Consider the following 19,638-nt stretch of genomic DNA (forward strand, 5'->3'; position numbering starts at 1 on the left):
TTTCAATACTATGCATTTGACACATACCATCAGCTCCCCATAAGATGAAAGCAGTCCTGCCCCATAAGCTTTGATCAATCCATTTTGCTTGCAGAGGCCAAACTCCACAGTGAACCAGTAAAGCTGGGAATAAGAGGAACATGTGAAAAAAAGTATGAAGAAGCAGGAATTTTTAAGCTTCTCATATTTCCTTTAATTTTCTTTTATCCTCATTCCTTAATATCTTTGTATCTTCAAATTTTATAGTTGCATATTTTAAGAAAATTATTTTTTCCCCTGAGCATATAACACACACTAAACATAACATGTATTTTTTCAAAACTTGTTGTCCCACTTTGATAAAAATAATAACATTTTGAATGATAATACATGGGTAAATAAAGTCATATCCTTTGCTTTCTTTGGAAGACGTTACAAATTGCCCTGCAACTTCTTAGCCCAGAGCGTCACCGTAGTCAATGGAAGCTGACAGATTTCCACCCACAGCCCCCAGAAGGACAAGTAGATCCTGACAGAGGGTTCAAGACCTTTGGAAAGGTACTTGAAAGGAGAGTTTCCCTCCTTCTTTGTCTGTATGATCTCACTCAGAAGAATCGAAGAACGCCTTTTTCCATATTGTGCCAATTATATGTTAGTCATGCTTCAGCAGCAAACAAAGATACATTTCTCTGGGCTTTTCTTGTGATAAAAACATACTTAGGACCCTACTTCCTTTATCTGCTGGACAACAGTGGCATGAAAGCAACTCTTGGCTCTGCCAAACTCTTAGTGCTTTCCTTATTATTATAAAATCTGAGGAAATGGACAAGTCCTGGACACAGCCTGATGTCCTGAGAAGGTGGATAGGCATTGAGCAAGGGGAAAACATGGTAAATATGGTAAATGAGGCATTTCAAGGATATGGCTTTTTTCACAACTCTTCAAGGTTCCTTTAGAGACACAGAGCACTTTTCTGCCTCATACACAGGGATAGACCTCGGCTTCATGGGTATGGCATCTTCAGGACCCTGCTTAAAGAACCATAGACAATTTGTAAAACTATGGGGAGCTCTGTATTACTCCATCTATTTTCATGAGTTATCTTTCTTTCTCACACCCTCCCTCAAACACTTTTTCATTATAAGGACTTGGTTTTAGCCTTCAAATTTATCACTGAAGAAATAACATGCCATTTCCTTTTGCAGAATCCTGAGTTGCTTTCTCTACAGTTCAGCACATAATTATGTGTTTATATTCTGTTAATAATCTTGATTCTTATTATTTCACAGTGAAAAGTCTTTTGAGTATTTTCTCATTTTGCAGGAGGCTTTTTTGACTGCAAAATGAGACATTGGAGGAGGAGGAATTATTTTTGGTGTTTCTTAAGATATCCTGTATTTGGCTTTTGGTTAGTGAGGTTCTTTTAAGCTCTCACTGTTTCAACAGATATAAAAAATGTATTAGTGGCACTCTGGATGACAAGGACACTGGCAGTTTCCCATCTGCATGGATCCACCTGCTTAGAGAAGTCAAGGGCCTGAATGAAATAATGGCATTTCAAAATTTGTCTTACAAATGTTTTAGACCATAGCAACAAAAAAATTTGAGGTTTTTTAAAGAAACTTCTAAGATAGTTACCAAAATTATTTTTATGAAGAACAGAGAATTACAGGGACTTCCAGAGATAAACACAGAAATGGTGTTAGATTGTCATGTCAGGATAAGGAATACAGTTCAGGTTCTTCTCTATCTTCACTTCTTAGAAAAGGAACTCAGGCTAGATTAGGTATATAAATTTTAAACATTTGAATACTGAGATTTTAATCCAGAATAGGTTTGCTGTTGAGAATACTTGAACGACACTTACAAAATTGTATTCTCACAGACCCTGAACGGCAGGGAACCCTTTAAAAAGGTGTCCTTGTTCTACCTCCCCAAATCCTAGATGATACAAAGAAAGTTTCATCTCAAACACGAGACCCATTATTCTACTGACTTTAACCCTATCTCTTGTCTAGGCCTATTCAGCTGGGGATCAGGAGGAGCTGCCTGCAGAAGAATGCTTTTTAAACCACAGGCCTTAACCCAATCTCACCAAGACTTGGGGAATGATATAAAATGGCTCTCTGGGACTTAGAATGTTTTTAAACCTAGAAATGGCATGGATCTTAATCTCACTCTAGCCTCTCTAGACCCAGATAGTAGAAGAGGAAATGTGGACTGTCACTGCCACTGTCTCCTCACATCACCAGCCCAGGACCTGAATGAAGTTATAAAGGATTCAGAAATTGTAGCAATCTTCAAAAATAATGGTAGACTTACTTAGTCCTAACCCAAGGGTGGATAAGTGCAGATGGATTTTAGCTGAGCCACAATCTCCTTTCTGAGTGGGACTGTGGATTGGGAACTTCAGGAGTGACATTCTCCTCTCTTTCTACCTGTACTAAATGAGTCTCACTCGGTGAGGGTACATCTCCTCTCCTCCTCTGAAAAGGTCATCAAGACTGGTGAATGGTTGCCATTATCGGAAGAAAACATCACCTGGCCTCCAGACAACTTTCAGAACAAGCTAAGATGGCAGTAATGGGCTGCACAAATTGTTTTGACAATTGCAGGCATCCTAGTGACTCAGAACTGAGTGGCAGTATCTGCTTTCAAATTGCTTTTACGTGTTCACATATTTGGTGAGGTTAATGAATATGGGAATAATGAAATTTTGATGGTTCCCTGCACCTCATGTAGGAGAAAATACAGGTATCCCACTGGGCATCTAGTGTTTTAGGTGAATCTGGAATGTGAGTTGAGACCATCCTGTGCCTGAAATTGAAAAGACTCAGCTTAAGAAATATATTCTTATAAAATAAAGAAGTGTAAGCATTTCCTGATGGAATCACACCATTCTGAGCTCCCCAGAGGGAATCCAGTCCCTGCTCCAGCACCTTCTTAACCTATGGAGGTGAAGAGACAATCCTGCTGATGCTCCTGTTTCTGCAGTCAATCTGAAACACAAAAAGAGCCTTCCCTGCACAGCAAGGGATATGCAGTGAATCGTTTGGGGTTTGCCTCCAATATGAAACGGCCATCTGTACTTACTGTGGCCAGTTTCTCAATCTCCTCTTCAGATGATCCAAGAGAAGCCAGTCCAATATCCTAAAGCAAGTAAGCAAGCAGACAGTGTTACACTAGTGTGATTATTCAGCCCAAGGGAGAGAAAGAGGGGAAGGGGGAGGGCCACATCATTTCTAGCATGAATAGCATGAACTATTCATTGTTTTTGTCACCCAAAATGACCTTCCATGGCTTCCAGGATGCCTACCTCTCCCTGGCCCCCAGCTACATACCACTGGGAGCCACATTAGATGAGTGTTTAATCCTCAGTGTTCTCTGTGTAAAATTAACCATCTCTTGTCTTAATGCTGGACTATCTACACCAGGCAAAAATTTACAGGAGGGCATGAGAAGGAAGGACAGCAAAGGTGGGTTTTATCTTTGCCATTACCTTTCTGTACCCTCACTCTGGCAGCCCTTATGAGAGGGTCAGATCTGTGCAGGGGTGATTCTGTTGGGGATCAGGGATGATCACTTTCATCTGTTCTCCCTGTTAAATGTTACTCTCACAATAGGAATCTGTAGATGTCTCTTCTTTGCTATCCCAGGAGCCATATCATGCAACAAACAAACAGAATTAGGGCATTTTCGCCATTCATCGTCTCACATTGAATGGAGTGAAAAAGAATGTTCATGGGGTGAATTTCAACTGTGAAAATACTTTCTGGGGACAAAAAAGTGAAGTGTGAAAATTCACTGAATGTGATCTCATGTTGTATAGTCTGTGTTATTGATAGGAAAAGAAGAAAACTGAAAGCTTTGAAGATGCTGTAATCTCTTTTTTTCTAATGTGTCTTAAGTTTCAGCATTGAACTGAACTTGTTTCTTTCAGAATAAATTATATACGACTAGGATACTTAAAGTACTACTCTTCTGATTCTGTTAATAACCAATATTTATGTTCAAAATGGTTACTGGCATGTATTCAAGGTGATAAAACTGGAAACTACATCATATGAAGTGAACTGATTTTCTTTTAAAGATATTTTCTTCAGGGATCTACATCATGTTGATACCTACATCATCTCTGATCTTATCATCGGTTTCCACACTGTCCACTGATTGATAAGCCTGGACAATGAGATATCTTCTTCCCCCTGCTATGGTTTTGAGGAACATTCTTAGTTCTGGAGTCTTTAATTATGAGAGGTCATTGAGTTCAGCTGGGTCTGACACTGACTGCTCGTACTAAACAGCCCCTTATTGTACAAAGGAGCTCTGTTTGCTTTTTGGAGCCTCCTCACCAGTGTGAGCAATGCTGTGAGAATCTGGTGAGTTGTAAAGGGAAAAACAACTCTGATGAATGCCATGGTGAAGGACACAATTAAGGTCTGTTGTGAGACAAGAACGTACATCCAGAGACAGCACCAGCTTGGAGGCTCAGCAGCTGGTGCTGTGTAGGTTCATGTGCTGCAGGACAGGAAGCCAGGGGAGCTCGGTCAGCAGAGCTCAGACTCCAGCCCCACAGAGACATCTTTCTCCAGAGTGACACAGCCCTCCCACAGAGAAGTCCCACAAGCTCTGCCTGCCCTTCCTTTCACACTGTGTCTGAAGGGAGCAGTGCTACCACTCCCTTGGAGGAAACCCATGTTGCTAGTCCACCACGCCTGGAGGTCGTGACTCAGGCACAATCCAGTCTTAGAATTGCATTTCATGGTGAGCTGTGTGTATTTGAGGCACCTTTGGCCTGCTGTCCAGAGCAGGTGGTTAAAGAGCCAGCAGAAAATGTTCTTACCTGTGAGAACTGGGCAAACTCCCTGTCAGCCAGCATGGGAACATGACCCAACAACTCATGGCAGCAGTCTCTGGAAAATAAGTGACCTTCTTGTTTATTAAAGGCGTCCTTTCCTGCCTTTCATGAATTCCTGTGACAGACTTTTGCCAGTAGATCCCAAAGGGAGCTGGTGTGAGTGCTGCTCCAGTGGCTGCCTCCACACCTTGCCTGGCTCTGCAAGGATCTGAGCATTCCCTTGGGCCACAGGCAGCCAGCTGCCCCCTGCCACCTTGTCTATTGTCTCCTTGGGATGGCATGGGCACTAAGCTTCTATGTCACAACATCTTTGAAAGGTCCCTGTTTTGTCCCAGCATACAATAAAAGCGTCTGTGTGAACTTGTAATTTCTCATGAAATGTAATTGCTGCTGTCTGGCCAGCACTTACTGGGAGAGTTTCACAGCAGGAAATCAAACCCCAGCAGATGGTAACTGAAGGCAGGATGAAAAGATTAAACCAGATATTCTTCAGTCTTTTCCTTCCCCAGACAACTTTGCAAGAGACAGAGAACCACACCCTCTCATGCATGACTTCCCCTTCGAACTCTCCGGCTACCAGTTTCTCAAATTGTTTCATTCTGTGGACTACTGGATGGAAGTCCAGGGCCAGTCCCAAGAGAATGATCCCAAACACATTCAGAAGGATGGAATTAGGGCATCAAACTTACGGTTCTGGGGAATGCATAGGAGAAGAGAAGTGCCTTATATACTGTGTGCACTGAAAGACACGAAATGCCAGGCTGGCAAGGAAGTCACGAGCAGACAGCAGTCCTGCAGCTGGTCTCAGCTGGAAACCTGTTCTCTCTGCAGAGGTAAGGGACACCAAATTCAGCTGTTTCTAGGGTTAACTACACAGCACAGTTACCTTAGCTAAGTAGTTTCAGGAATCCTTCCTGCTCTGTTGGAATAGTTCCCTCCACCAGGCACCGCAGGCACACCTCGGCTTATCATTACTGATGTGCCCTTGTGCTGGCACAGGACCAGTTCCTGCAACATGGAATCACCCATGGTTCCATCCATCCTGTGTGTATTCACTAGCAATGTCCCGAGGTGTGGAGGTACTGCCCACCTCAGTGCCCATTTTTGCACATATACACACAAATAATCTGTGTTCCACATGGCAGTGGTGTGTCTGAGGTCACATGTGGTCCTTACAATCAAGCAGGGAACAGAACCTGCATCGAGTTTCTTTTCTTTTTTTCCTTATTTTTTTCTTTTTTTTACCATTTTCTTTGTCTAGAACTCACTCCACAGCCTCTCAGTGATGTGATCATAGGCTTTGCACAAGTTTTGCTTTGCACAAGTCCATGAAACAGGACAGAAGAATGCAACACTTTTGCACTGTGATTTCAGCTTGTACATCCAGTGTTACCCCAGAGCACCCTGAATTACCAAGAAAGGACTCTGAGAGACAACCAAGAAAAAAAAACAAAAAACCAGTCTGGTGGTCAATAGAACTCAGACTACATTTCCATGGGAAACATGTTGGTGGTCTGTAAAGCTAAGAAAATTGAAAATCACTGCTTTCAAAGTGAGCCAATGATAATATTTTTGAAGTCCTATATTCAAAATGTGTTGCATTCTCAGCTCCCATAAATGACATCTCGTCTTCTTTAAAGCATAACACTGAATTTAAAAAAAAAGTCAGAAATGGCTTTATTCTCAATTCTTTATCCATATTCTATTGTGTCATGAAGCCTATAACCTTTTCTTTCCCTTTTTTTTGTGTAAACAAACAAACAAAAAATCCCACCCAGAAACTAAGCCATTTTCAAGATTTGTTTTGATCTGTTTTTTCATGTTTCTTCCAGAATTTCTTGTCTTAGTCTGTCAGGCTATCAGTATTTTTTCCATTAAAAAGCAAAACAAAACACCCAGAGAAAGAAAAAAAGAAAAAAATTCAAAAAAGTGACAAAATGTATGAAGAAATATAGGAAAGAGAGGACAGCAAAGAGTGCTTCTTCCTGACATTGTGATGGACTAGATGGTGGACATTTGTCACAGTTTCTTCTCTTGCTCCACTCAAATTCAAAGCTAATTAGTACAGAACTGCCTCAAAAATGAACAATTAAAAAAAAACCAAAACCCTATGGAGATTATGTATCTACCTTTATCTATTTTCTGATCCAGTCCAGAGGAATATAAAAATTTCAGAATCTGCTGATCTTTGGGCTGAATTCTGAGTGAAGTGAAAATTGCACTAGCTGAAAAATATATTGAAAACCAAGACCTTAGTAATTCAGTCTTGGAAGGACTACGAAAGAGTCTAGGGGAATTTATATAGCTTTAGCATCCATGTTGGAGGAGAAGGAGGGAAAATGAAAATTACAGCTTGTGTTCCCTGAGATGTCCTTTTAAATAGAGGCCAGTGAATCAGACAGTCTGCTGATGGAACAGACTTGGCCAGTTGCCTCTAAAAGCCCTAGGAAAAAGTTATCTGCTGAAGGTAATATCTGCAAAATCTGAACTTCTAGTTCATGACTGCACAATAAAACCAGCAATCAGTAGAGAATTGGGGGTGTGGCTGCTTGGAGCTGCTGCCCAAAGATCTGGGAAATCAAAGTGCATTGCAGAGAAGGTCTTGAGCAGTTGACCTAAAGTGATCTGCAAGGCTTAATTCTTGGCCTAAAACCCGGTGTATACAGGCAGCCTGTGCGTTGTAGTGTGAGTTTGCTTGAGTTCACTGGCTGTAATTTCTTCCAGCTGTGGAGCACAATGACTGCCTTAATCCAAACATCTTTCCTAGAAAGAAAGATGTGCCTAGGTTCCTCTAGTTAACCCTTTAGAAAAACACTTGTCATGTGTAAACTATCACACTGTTAACCTCTTCATTCCTTTAAGTAATTAGGAAATATTCATGAAGTGCAGTTCATTTCTCTTCAAACCAGCCTAATAGCTACTAACAGACAAATCTCATACTGAATCAAAAGGAACTGCTTTCTTATGTTCACAGATACTGCTAAGTTAAAGAGAAGATGGAAGTTTATCTGGCTGTGTGGGCTGGTTTTAACATGATCACTTTCTTTCCAGGTTATCTCTGTCTCTCTCTCTGTGCCTCCTATGTTTTATTATTTTTCAGAGCTGTACAAGATGAGGTTCAGAGTAGATATTCAGAAGCATTTCTTTACTGAGAGGGTGGTCAAACACTGGAACAGGCACCCTAGAGAATTGGAAATGACCAATTTTCAAAGCCTAACGGCATTTGAGAAGAGTTTGGACAATGCCCTTAACAACATGCTTTAACTTTTGGTCAGATTTTAGACCTTGCAGATGTTTCTGACTCAGACTGAGTTTGGGCCTTGCAATGATGTCAGTTTTCATGCTATTCTAGAAAGTATTCTGCATAGTGAAATGACCTTGTTAGAGGAAAGCAAGCCAAGATATCCGTTCAAAGCTTAATATAATAGGACTAAAATTGTTTCCTCACACTTAATTGTGTCTAGCTCTTAACACAGCTCTTCTGAAAAAATTGTTTCAGTCATGCATAACCTGTAAACTAAAATAATCCAGTTTTAATCTGCAGTTTTATGAGGGTAGGACCACTGGTCCCAAGAACTATTCAACATTTTCCTTAGCTTTCCATTTCAGAATGGAATTAAATGTCTCTGAAATGCTTGATATTTATTCCCAGTTAGTTCATACAATTAGCTTATAGTAGACACCTTGTGTTTATAGTAAATGAGTTAAAACTCACAGAGGACGTCTTTCCAAACATTATTGGCAGGTTTTTCAGAGCTGCTGTTTACTTTGTTTTGTTTTGTTTATGACACAGAGAAAATTTAGAACCAGAGCCTGTCAAGGAAGTGAGCAGACTCCAAGCAATTAAATCTTGTCAACTAACAGGAGCAATACAAATAGAAATATGGCAGTATAGTCTTACATTATCCTAAATTCTCCCACTTTGAAATAACCTGATTCACTTAAAGGATATGAATATCTGTGATAATCAAGTCAGAATCACAATTCCTAGAGCTCCCTGCTGTCAGCTACAGTGTAAATTAAATGAGATCAACTACTTCAAGAGAAAAAGTATTTATCAGCCCAGTTAATATAAGAGGGATATATATACAGGGTTATTATAACATTATATATATAATATATTATAAATAATAATATATAATGTAAAATGTATAATGTATAATGTGTGTGTATATATATGTGTATATATATATGTGTGTGTATATATTTTTATGTATATATGTATATATATATATAGGGTTATTATAAGAGTAAGATGGGTAGTTAAATAGAAGTGAGAATACATGAGAAGATACATAATGCCTACACAGAAAAATTCCCACAGCTGGGTGCAGTGCTGTTCACGGAAGATGATTTTCACATGGCTACCCGCCCTTCCCTTACACTACATGTGCAATAAAAGCCTTGTCATCAAGTAGCTTTATCTTCATGAGAAAGGCCAAAGTCTTAGAAAACTTGATTTCCTGAGTATTTTATTTTGATACAATTTATTTAAATTTAAGCCATATTTTTCATTGTTTATTTAATAAATAATAATAATTATTTATTATAATAATGTCCTCTCTCTGGCACATCTTTTGACTGAGGAGGAGGATTTAGAGATCCCCTTTCTTTAGTAATTCTTGATAATCAGGTGGTTTACGGAAAGCACCTGGCCTTGGGAATCCATGCAGCCTGTGGCTTCGTAAAAATAATGCAGGCTCTCTTACTCTCCTGCTCCTTGCTGGTCATCCCCCAGCTAACAGGTCAGCCTAGCAAACCTGTGTTTCCTTTTTCTCAGGTCACCTCTTCGTGCCTCTAAGGACCAGCACCGCAGCCCTCGTGCTCTCCTGTCAGCCACGAGGTAGGCACCAAAAAGTTTGGTGTGACAAGTGCTGCGACGGAGACAGAAAGAAGCAGAGCTGTTTCAAGGTGACTGCTGATCTCCTGTAAATCATTTTCTCTAGCACACATCCCCATTGTGCTTGGTGGATCAGGAAAAAAGTGTACTTGAGAGGTACACACAGGTACCTGTGTTTGGGTTTTATTGTCAGCATGGCTATTGAAGCATAAAACTGAGCCAAACCCATAGAAAGGCTGTGTGGAAGTGGTGCTGAGCAGGGTCTGCTGTGGCTGTAGTGCTGCTGGTGCTGGGATTAGCTGGTTAGTGCCACACCAGCTGCAGCCCCTCACAGAGCAGACACAAACTTATAGCTTGGTCCCTGGATGTGCCTGGCACGAGCGTTCTGTGCGACATCTCCCTGTGTGCGAGGGAACACCACAGCTCATCAGCTCTGCTCACCAGCCTGCTCCCTAGGAAATGGTTTGTGGGGCACAAACATATGCAGGGAACACTAGAATAAACCATGGTTTATAATGACTGACCTTGTAAAAACCTGGAGACGTCCTGAAGCTGAGGGATGTTATCCTCTCGGTAGCCACAGTGTTTCTCGAGCTGCTGGAAAGCATCCAGGTACTGTGTACAGGCGTGAGTAGGGTAAAGGCTCCTCAGCTTCCTGTAGACTTCTCTCCTGAAAATCAAAAACAGGACAGCATGAGACACCTCAGTAAAACAGTGCTTATTTGTACCATCTACAGATCCACAGAGAGAGGTAAACCCCCAGCACACATCATGGTATAAGCTTGGGACACCTGGCACTTGAAAGCTGGTGCTGGCTGGATGTAGCAAACCATTACAGCTTTTTTTGTTCCACTTTTCCTTCAGAAGGTGTCCTTTAATGTTACAGAACTCTAATTCTGGGACAGAAGTGTTTCTTGATTAGGCACCTTCTTTCTAATGGAGGCACCAGGGAAATCCCAGGGAGAGAGCTGAGTCTGGGATATTCCCTTGTTCAGTTTAAGAATGGAATGAATCAGGCATTCCCCCCCCTTTCTATGCTGGGGTACAACTTGAAATGCTGGTCCCTCCTTTTCCATCCTGAAGCCTAGCCTAGATTTGCCTCTTAAGACCTCTGGAAAAAGCACCTTTTCTGTTATTAAAGAGTAATGTCTGGACAGGTGAAGAGGTTGTATTTTTGCAGTTCAAAATGCCTGGCATGGTCTATGTGTTTGAAAGATTTGCCAGCTTCTTGAAGCATTTATCCCAATACACAAAAAGACACCAGCTGAAAATAATATATGTAACCTGATTTGGGCACAGGCTTTAAGCTTCTCACAAACTTGATGGTGTTTGGATTTAGAGCTGTGGTTTGGAATATATTTAGCTGTTGCAAAATAAGTGAGTAGTAATAGGATGGCAAAGAACCTTATAGAAATGGTTATTTTTGTTCAGACATGGCCCTAGGGTGTTAACAACTTTATAAACATTGTTTTATGAAAATTGAGATCATTCTTGGAAATGCTGGGTACGGGAAATGATCCTTTACTGGTTTTGTAATTTTTATTTTTATTTTTCACTGTTATTATTATTATATTTATTCTCTTTTTTTTGTGATGCTGTTGTTGCTATGGAGATGATAGCCAGTCCCTGGTAATGGCTCCTTATTTGTACGAATGTCTTCCACAGTGTGGGAGTAATGAACCAGAATGGAGCGGGGGAGGAAAACCTTGGGAGGAAAAAAAAGTTACAAGAACAGAGGGAAACAGTGGCTGCTGTCACTATTGCAAAAGCCACGGGAGACTGGGCCATTTCCATGGAGGAATTAGGAAAAAATGAGGAGGACTAGTGCTCAAGTGTTGCCCTGGCTTATTTCCTCATAGAATACTACTGACTTCAGTGGGGCTGCGTGGGATTTGAACCAGGACAGGGTCCATGCCCAGACTGGAGCCTAGAGAGAGCAGGCTTGTTTACACTTCTGCACATATGTTCTCTTTTATCAAAGTGTCATTCTGCTGAGTGTCCAAACATTGGCTACCACAGAAATGCAAGCAGTCCCAGAGAGCAGTGATGAATTATCCAAAGCTAAGTGTTCCTCTAAGACAAACATCTAAGTACACTCTCCAAAGTCAAGAGAATAGCAGCTATGAAAGAACTGCTGGAAGCACACTTTATGAAATACTCTAGAAAGGAGCATCCTAAAAAAAGATGGAGCCAGATGCTTGAAAGACTTTAAAGGAATTCTAACCTCATTTTACGTAAATTTCCTTATTGTTCAGGAAAAGAAAAAAAAAAGGCACTGTTCAGTTTCATTAGGAAGGTGTGACAGGTGCGTCCCCATAATTTTCTGCTGAATTCTCCATTTTTTTTTACACAGCTTTTACCATGTGTCATCTCTGACTACTTAGTTTCAGGGCCTTCCTTCCAAGAAGTTGTTTTGAAAACAAAAGCTCAGATCATCTGTACCCTCTGTTTTCTAAAGTCATATTTCTTGGCTGCCTTGGTTTTCATTTTCACAACCATGTTGCTGCAAACTGAAGGCATCCAGCAGCTCCTCAGAGTGACACCAAGGGAATTTAGTCTGTGCTGCAAATTTCCCCTGCAACTGCACAGTGCTCAGTTGAGTTGTGCTGTAGCAGCTGACCTCAGGGCACAGCCTCAGGGGGCTGTGATAAAAATTGGGAAGGCTAATTTTGGAAACAGCTTTACATAACAAGACAACCTGGGGTTGGCTGTTTAGGGAAATGGGAAGATACTCCTTTAAAAACCTGTTCTGTTGCCATAATGGATCTAATTCTAGGTGGAGAAGAGCTGGAATGACGAAGGTTGGCCACAAAAGAGAAAAACAGGAAAGAACACAAAATTAAATTTTCTTAAATATGACATTCCCACACGACATCCCATGCCAAGATTGTTGGCTGGTGGTAGTAATCAAGAGCATGACACTGACCATCAATCTCTGACTATTGAAAGATGCTATAAAAACCTATTTGAGCTTAATAAAAATGTGTCCTCCTGGATGAGCTGGATGCAAGATTTTTATGTGGTCATGGATTTCTGTGGCACAGTAGATTCTATTTAAAATAAAGTAAGTATTGAAAGAGATGGGATGGCAGTGTGATTGAGGTTCTGGCATGGGACATCTTCTTTTATGGATTTAAATCCTGGCATTGGAATAAACTTTGCATGTGATTTAGGGCAAAATACTTAAGTTCTAGGGTTTTCAATTGCACAGCTAGAAAACGTGGTCTTCCTTCTTCCTTTCCCCCAGCTTTAGGCTTTCTTACCATTTAAATTTCTGAACAAAGACTCTCTCTTATGTGCACGTGTGACAGCACCTTGCACAATCCCAGGACTCTGCTCTTACTTGAGACATTTGGGCATATTAATGCTTTGCAGTATCACACAAATGTGAAATTACTGCTCCTTACTGATATGTTTTAAAGTTAGTGGGAGGCAGTGGAAACAGGGATTTGAAGTTAGAACTCTGCTCTCTTTCAAATCTGACACATACTTCACATAATGTTTAAAAAAATAATTTTAATTGAATTAATTTTGATTAATTCATTTGTGGGGTTTTGGGTGTTTTTTGGGGTTTTGGGATATTTTGGGATTATTTTTTTGAGTGGCAGATCTTCAGGAGAAACAAAGCCCCAGTAAAGCAATGCTGCACCCTTGCAGAAGTAACTTACCATCATTTAATATGATATCTAAGGCCCTTTTAGAGTGTACATAATGTATGTTAGAAGGGTATTTTAAAATCTCCTCTACCTTCAGTTTGAGAAAATGATACATATTCATGTTAAAAGCAATGAATACTTGAAGGAGAGCAAGCAAGGCTCCTCTGTCCTGTGAATACTGAATTAGCCATATCCTCTGAGCAGATCTCTGTCCTGTGAGTGGGCATTTTCTCCTGGTAACACATTTGAAAATGTGGTATTTCTGCCAGCACCATAGCTATGGTGAATTAGAGATGAGTTAGAAGAAGTTATTCTGTAGGGTCCAGGTATTTTCTGGTTTCTGGTATCCTGATGGGATCTGCAGGCAGGGAGATAGTCAGGAAAATGCATTTTGCTCTAGGAATTGAATAGTTAAGACCAGCCCTGAGAATGGCTTTCTGCAAAACAAATGACCAAAAGAAGACATTTAACCAAAGAGTAAAATGGGAGGGATGAATAATTTTTAAATTATTCATCAATTATTAAATTTTTAAAAGGTTATAGCTGTTTCACATGGCCAGTCTTTCCTAGGACTGCAATGGAATGGATAAATACCAAACTCACCAAGTTGCTGTTTCCTGTGCTGTGTACTCAATGTGAGGTAGAGGGTCTCCTCTGTAATTAAGAGAAGAAATATGACACATCTCAAGATTTCAAGTTCAGTTTCCAAGTTTTTTTGGGGTTTTTTTTGCCTGCACCATGAGTTTTTGCCTCAATGAAAATAGAAACAGCAAAATAATAAATAAGGAACTGTCCATTTGTCTTGTTTGGCTCTAATGTGGGTGTTCTCTCTTCTGTTACAATGTGGGGAGGAAACAGAGGGCTGTGTAAGAACAGGAGCTGTGCTCTGGCTCACAGATGGAATAAGAGACCTCCAGGCTCGCCATCACCTCTGCTGAAGGCATTCTAGCAAGCATCACACAGTGTGTGCCTGGAGGGGCCCTCCCTGGAGGATGTGATCAGCACAGTACCATCACTGGGGAGCTTTCATAAACCCAGGAGCAGAGAGCTCGCTGCCCAGGCGTTCGCTGCCTGGTTAGCACTGATTCTCTGATGGGTGGTCTTTTCTGCTCACTGCTGCTACTTCTGTAGCTCTGAGTCAGTTCAGCTCTGCTCTTGGGCAGTTCTGAGCTGTGCTGACCCTCATACTTGATGGAAGAGAGAAAACTCTATTCAGAAGTCTCACTAAACTTTGGAGACTTCACCATGCAGTTGATAATCCACGACCAATTGTACCTATACCTTTGATTTACCCTGTCAGAAAGCAGTGTAGTTCTGGTGAAGGTTTACACATAAAGAAACATTTTCCATCACTTACACAAGAACTGAGAGCTTTTTACATTTTTAGGTAGTTAGTGTGCATGGACAGAGACATTTAAAAAAGCAAATAACAAAAATAATAAATCACTTTCCACTGTTGAAAATATGTTCATAAACATTGTTCTTCAAATTTCCTTGAAGAAGATTAGCCTCAGCTCAGGACTGAGTCCTTAAAGGAACTTGAAAATTGAAACAAAGGGTCATACTTCAATCACTTCTGCTAAAACAAAATCCAGCACTGGGCTGGGATATGTGAATGAGATCTTAAGATTTTTGTCATAAAATATATTTGCTGTGTCACCACGAAATTCTATTTCATATGGAGTGAAAACTTTTGTGGCTGCAATTTGTTGTCTCAAAAGTGGTCCCACAGATACATTGACAAAAATGTCACATCTCTGACATTTCTTGCACATGGAAGTACACGAGGACCATTAAACTTTCCCTTCAGCAGCCTCGTACTTACGCTCTGTAATTAAAGGCCAGGTCGGCAAAGAATGCCCTCCGTTTGTTATACTCCAGGTCAGAGTGTCCCTGGGGTAGAAAATAATCAGGAAAAAAAAGTTTTACATTATGTGAGGTCTGTGGGCATATGCAGAAATCATCAGAACCACCACTGGACCTGTGGGAAGTACAGGCTCCCCACCCAATTCTTGCTGCCCATTTATTGTGCATTGTGATAAAGAGAGACTCAGTGGTATCTATTTAAAGGGGAAGTTTGCCTACTGAAACCAGTCTTTTCTTTCTGCTCCTTCTGTGTCTACCTGAATTTAAACTTCAAGCAGGCTTTGCCACCTATTGAATATGCATACAGACATGGAATCACATTCTGTTTAATTTTACATCATTCATAAAAGGAATTAAAACTTAAATCTGGAACTGTGTGGTAATATAACTCAGAAAACAGCGTTGATCAGCATCACTGTACAAGTATTTATTATCCTAAAATATTCAGAATTTACTGGAACCACTTTGCACACCAGAAGCCAAATCTGTCCCTTAGGTTTATTCACATAATTTTTAGTGTAGCAATAATACCAGTAACCCTGCAGCTGATGAGTGTTGTGTGCACGAGTCTGAGGAAAGGGCTGGATCCTGAGAGCATGTTTATTTTGTTGTGTGCTGTGGATAACATGCTCATTCAGGTGCCACCCTTGCTTGTCAGTGGCTGTAATAAGTCCATGAAAAGCCCAGGAAGAGATGTTGGGCCAGGTTCACACAGATGCTGTGACATCTCAGCTTTGTCCCCGTGGGCTCTGTACCCACCCTCTGTGCTGCAGGAGCCCCCTGGGGGACCTGCAGCCAGTGACAGGGTAGCCCAGAAATTAGTGTCACAGTGACATCAGCTTGATTGCTTTGGCCAGTAAAGAACAAATGGAAAGTGTGGAGATAAAAGGAAAGTGTGGAGATAAACAACCCAAAGGGTCTATTCGGTAGGAAATGTACATGCAAAATCTTTGCTGAGCTACCTGCAAATCAGCTTCTCTTGTGCTTTCCTCCAGCCCCTCCATTTCTGAGCTCTGCTCAGAAGCCTGGTAAATTACATCCATGCTGTGCTCTCTCCTGCCACAGACAAGTGATGTGCAGTGCCTGAGGTAACTTGTTTTCAACTTGTTATGTATTTCTAAATGGCTCTACATTCTTCAATTTATTGAATTCTTCAATTCTTCAATTGATAAATCAATTTAGATTTATCCCCACTCAATTCTCCAGTAACTCAGCACCACTGCTGCTTTCTCTCAACCTCTTCAGTGCTCACACCTTCTATTTGGTAAAGGATGAGGGGAACTTAAGTTCAAATAATTCCCTATGTCTGTTCATTTATCTAATGAGAAACAGCCTAAGAGTTAGCTCAGGAATTTTACAAACACTTGGATGCTTTGTATCAGAAAGAAGTGAGGAAGAATTAAAGATGTCCTGGTTAAGGAGGATATGAAGCTCTCCTAGAGCACTATAGTTGAATCAGTGATTCTCAAAAAATAGAAGATAGACTTATAGACATGGAAAGGTCTATTTTGTATTACACAGGACTGTATGTAGCTCACAACAAAGCAGGGTGTAGGTTAATGAAAGGGACTAAATAGAATTTAGACATGTAGAAGAGGGAGCAACAAAAATGTTCTTGTAGGTTCTGTTGGCACACATCTACATCTTCACTGCATTTCTCAGAGCAAAGTATGCCTTCTTTTTTTCCTTTTCATGTATCCCTTCTGTGTGATGCTTGACAGAATAAAATGCTTCTGTGACCTGCCCTGTCAAGTGACAAAAAGCTCTTTGGAGTCCCTTTTGTGTCTGTGCCTAACTCACATCTCATCTGTACTAAAGCTGGGAAACTGATGAGAAACGGGTGTTTGCTTGTTTGTTTCTTTGTTCCCAGGACTTTGCCTTACTATCATCACTAGAGCAGGACTCCACGGTGCATTTTTCTTCCTCTCTCCTAGAGTTTGTGCTTAGGGCATGGCTAAGAGTGCACACATAAAGCTGTTACAGTAAAACCCTTCTTGTGGTCCATTCCTGCAGGGACTCACACAGTCCCCAGTTCCACTGATGATGAGTTTTTATCTGCCCCTGTGCTTTCTTCCTCTTCTTTCATGAGTATTTCTTTACTCCTGAAGTTTCCCTTACAACAATCTCCCTACAGAGTTTGTCTTCTAAAGATGAAATTACAGTAATGTTAAACTTACTGGGTGACCATGGTCCAAACTGGGATCATATTTAGTGATCAGATGATGACACTTGTCCAGATCCTGAATTTTTCTGGGAAACCAGGGCACTGGAAAGAAAACAAAGAGTTCAGTGAGAGAAAATCAAATGCATTTTAGAAGGCAGAGAAAATAAAAGCTCTGCTAAAGATTACAAACTTACTTTTCATCAATACCTAAGAATATTCATATCTACATGTTACCATAATTATCATATATCATATATCATATATCATATATCATATATCTCAGTAGTTGACTTATTTCCTGACCAAATTGGCACATTACATGAAAAATTAGATAATTTTTTATTGACTTGAAATTGACTTGCTGTGATAATCTCTCAGTTTTAATTAGTAGAAACAAATTCTAAAGGCAAAAATAATTTTTTTAGATCAAATATGCTTTCTGTTTGACACAGGACAGCAAATTCATTTCTACATTCTGGATTTAAGAATATATTTTGATCTTGTCTAAAAAGCAGTCTTACATTTTCATACCTTTAAAAGTGAAACAGCATTTTAAAAGGAAAACATGAAATTTCTAAAGTCTCTAGAAACCAAAGAGGTGAAAAGGAATCTTCAAGTTTTTTCCTTATGAGTAATTTTTTTTCCAACAACATTATTGTTTAGCTATAATTCCAAACAGCTTTATTCTCATGAAGTGGGAAGCTTTTCCAGTGACTAAAATTAAAATAAAATGTGATAATTTTAATTTAAATGCCAGCATTTATGAGAAATTAATTAAAAAATAAATGCTGGAAAACCACAAAGTTGATATTGATTTCCGAGGTCAGACTGACTCTATAATCAGAATTTCTGTGTTACAACTCAGAAAGATCCATTTGGGGTCACCTTAATCTCATACTGGACAAGACATCAAACATCTTTGTATGGAATGGTAAATTTAGCTTTTGCTGTATTATATTACGTCCAAGCACATCAAGTTTAGAGAGTACAAATCTAAAAATACCCACAGATGTTGGGGAAATTATAGATTTTTCATACATTACCACCAATTCTGTGATAAGTAGGAAGAAATACCAGTCTGACAGATGCCTTGTGTGCACCCAGAGCTTTTTTCTGAGCCTTTGTCTCTGGCTGTACCAGTGGTTCTGCATGCAAGGTACCCTTCCTTCCATCTATTGCCATATCCCCTCAAAACCTGTACCTGATCACAGCTGCCCCAATGTGCCCCCATACACATCTTGCCTATTCCCTACAGAAAAAAACCCCATATTAACACACCTTCTTTTAACAGTCCTTTGTTTTTATTGTAGTTCCAAATCCTGGCACATCTGAAACCTCTCAAATCCCAAGGAAATCCTAAAGAAATGCTTCTCCAGCTCCAAACCCCTCATTGTGTCTCCAGTTTCCCTGATAATAGTGATGCCCTTTTGATATGCCCACAGTTCCTGAGAACAGTGGGAGAGCTGCCTCTCCCTGTTAGCCTGACAGTGAATTTCAAACAACACCCAAAGGTGCCCAAAAAGGACTGTGTAAGTTAAAAGTGCTCTGGGAATATCTGTCTGGCCTTGTCAAGGGAGGGAAATCCCATGGCAATTCTGTATTCAGAGAACTCAGCCTGTGAGCTGTACCCTCAGCCTTCTCCTCTGTCATCCTCAGGACTGTATTAAAGGTCTCTAACAGCTGTATTCACCCATTCCTGCCTGAAAACAGGAAAAATACCTGTCTGCCTCTGTGTTTGTCTTGAAACTATCTGCACAGCTTTCAGCACACAATCTTCCTGTCACTGAGGAGTTTTTAATTTCTCCTCAGCTTTGTTCTGCTGCTGTATCCTTCTCACCTCCCTCTTCGCTGGAACACTTCTCACCTCAGTTCCACTGGCTATGATGAAGTGCCTCTCTTTCTGCACCAATGGCAATGGGAAGCAGCCATGCAGAGACAAACAATGAATGCACACTCACCAGCTTTCCAAATTGAATAATTATTATTATGAAGCTAAAACTAAAAAAGTTAGTCCAAAAGAACTGCACTAGGAGATACATATATTTCTTACCTTTGTCTTCTCTGCTGGTTTTCACATCCTTTGCTACGCTCTTTAAGGAGGTGATAAGGACAGCAACATCAGCGCTGTGAACTTCACATTCAACAAAAATGTCAAGATCATCCACAGAGTTCTTGGGCTTTTTGGCTCCACGGGTTTCAAAGTGATAGATTTGAGTTTCAAACACCTGCAAGAACCAAGTGTTCATATGATGAAGCTTCTCCAAAGACTGAAAAT

The 19,638-nt window shown here is 40.4% G+C and overlaps 1 protein-coding gene across 1 annotated transcript in view; it reads right to left on the reverse strand.

The window, feature by feature from the left end:
* LOC111931331 (tyrosine 3-monooxygenase-like) overlaps window positions 1-19,638 on the reverse strand; it is a 27,125-nt gene extending 7,487 nt beyond the window's left edge. Inside the window, exons 1-9 of the mRNA XM_023929893.2 lie at window positions 19,414-19,638; window positions 17,377-17,465; window positions 15,159-15,226; window positions 13,937-13,987; window positions 10,202-10,347; window positions 5,527-5,662; window positions 4,823-4,892; window positions 3,073-3,129; window positions 28-123 (exon numbers count right to left, since the gene is read on the reverse strand). Coding sequence (XP_023785661.2) covers window positions 28-123; window positions 3,073-3,129; window positions 4,823-4,892; window positions 5,527-5,662; window positions 10,202-10,347; window positions 13,937-13,987; window positions 15,159-15,226; window positions 17,377-17,465; window positions 19,414-19,609 — 909 coding nt within the window. The 5' untranslated portion in view covers window positions 19,610-19,638. The remainder of the gene's footprint in view (window positions 1-27; window positions 124-3,072; window positions 3,130-4,822; window positions 4,893-5,526; window positions 5,663-10,201; window positions 10,348-13,936; window positions 13,988-15,158; window positions 15,227-17,376; window positions 17,466-19,413) is intronic.

This window comes from Cyanistes caeruleus, chromosome 4 (genome assembly GCF_971803275.1).
Source record: "Cyanistes caeruleus chromosome 4, bCyaCae1.hap1.1, whole genome shotgun sequence".
Classification (NCBI taxonomy): domain Eukaryota; kingdom Metazoa; phylum Chordata; class Aves; order Passeriformes; family Paridae; genus Cyanistes; species Cyanistes caeruleus.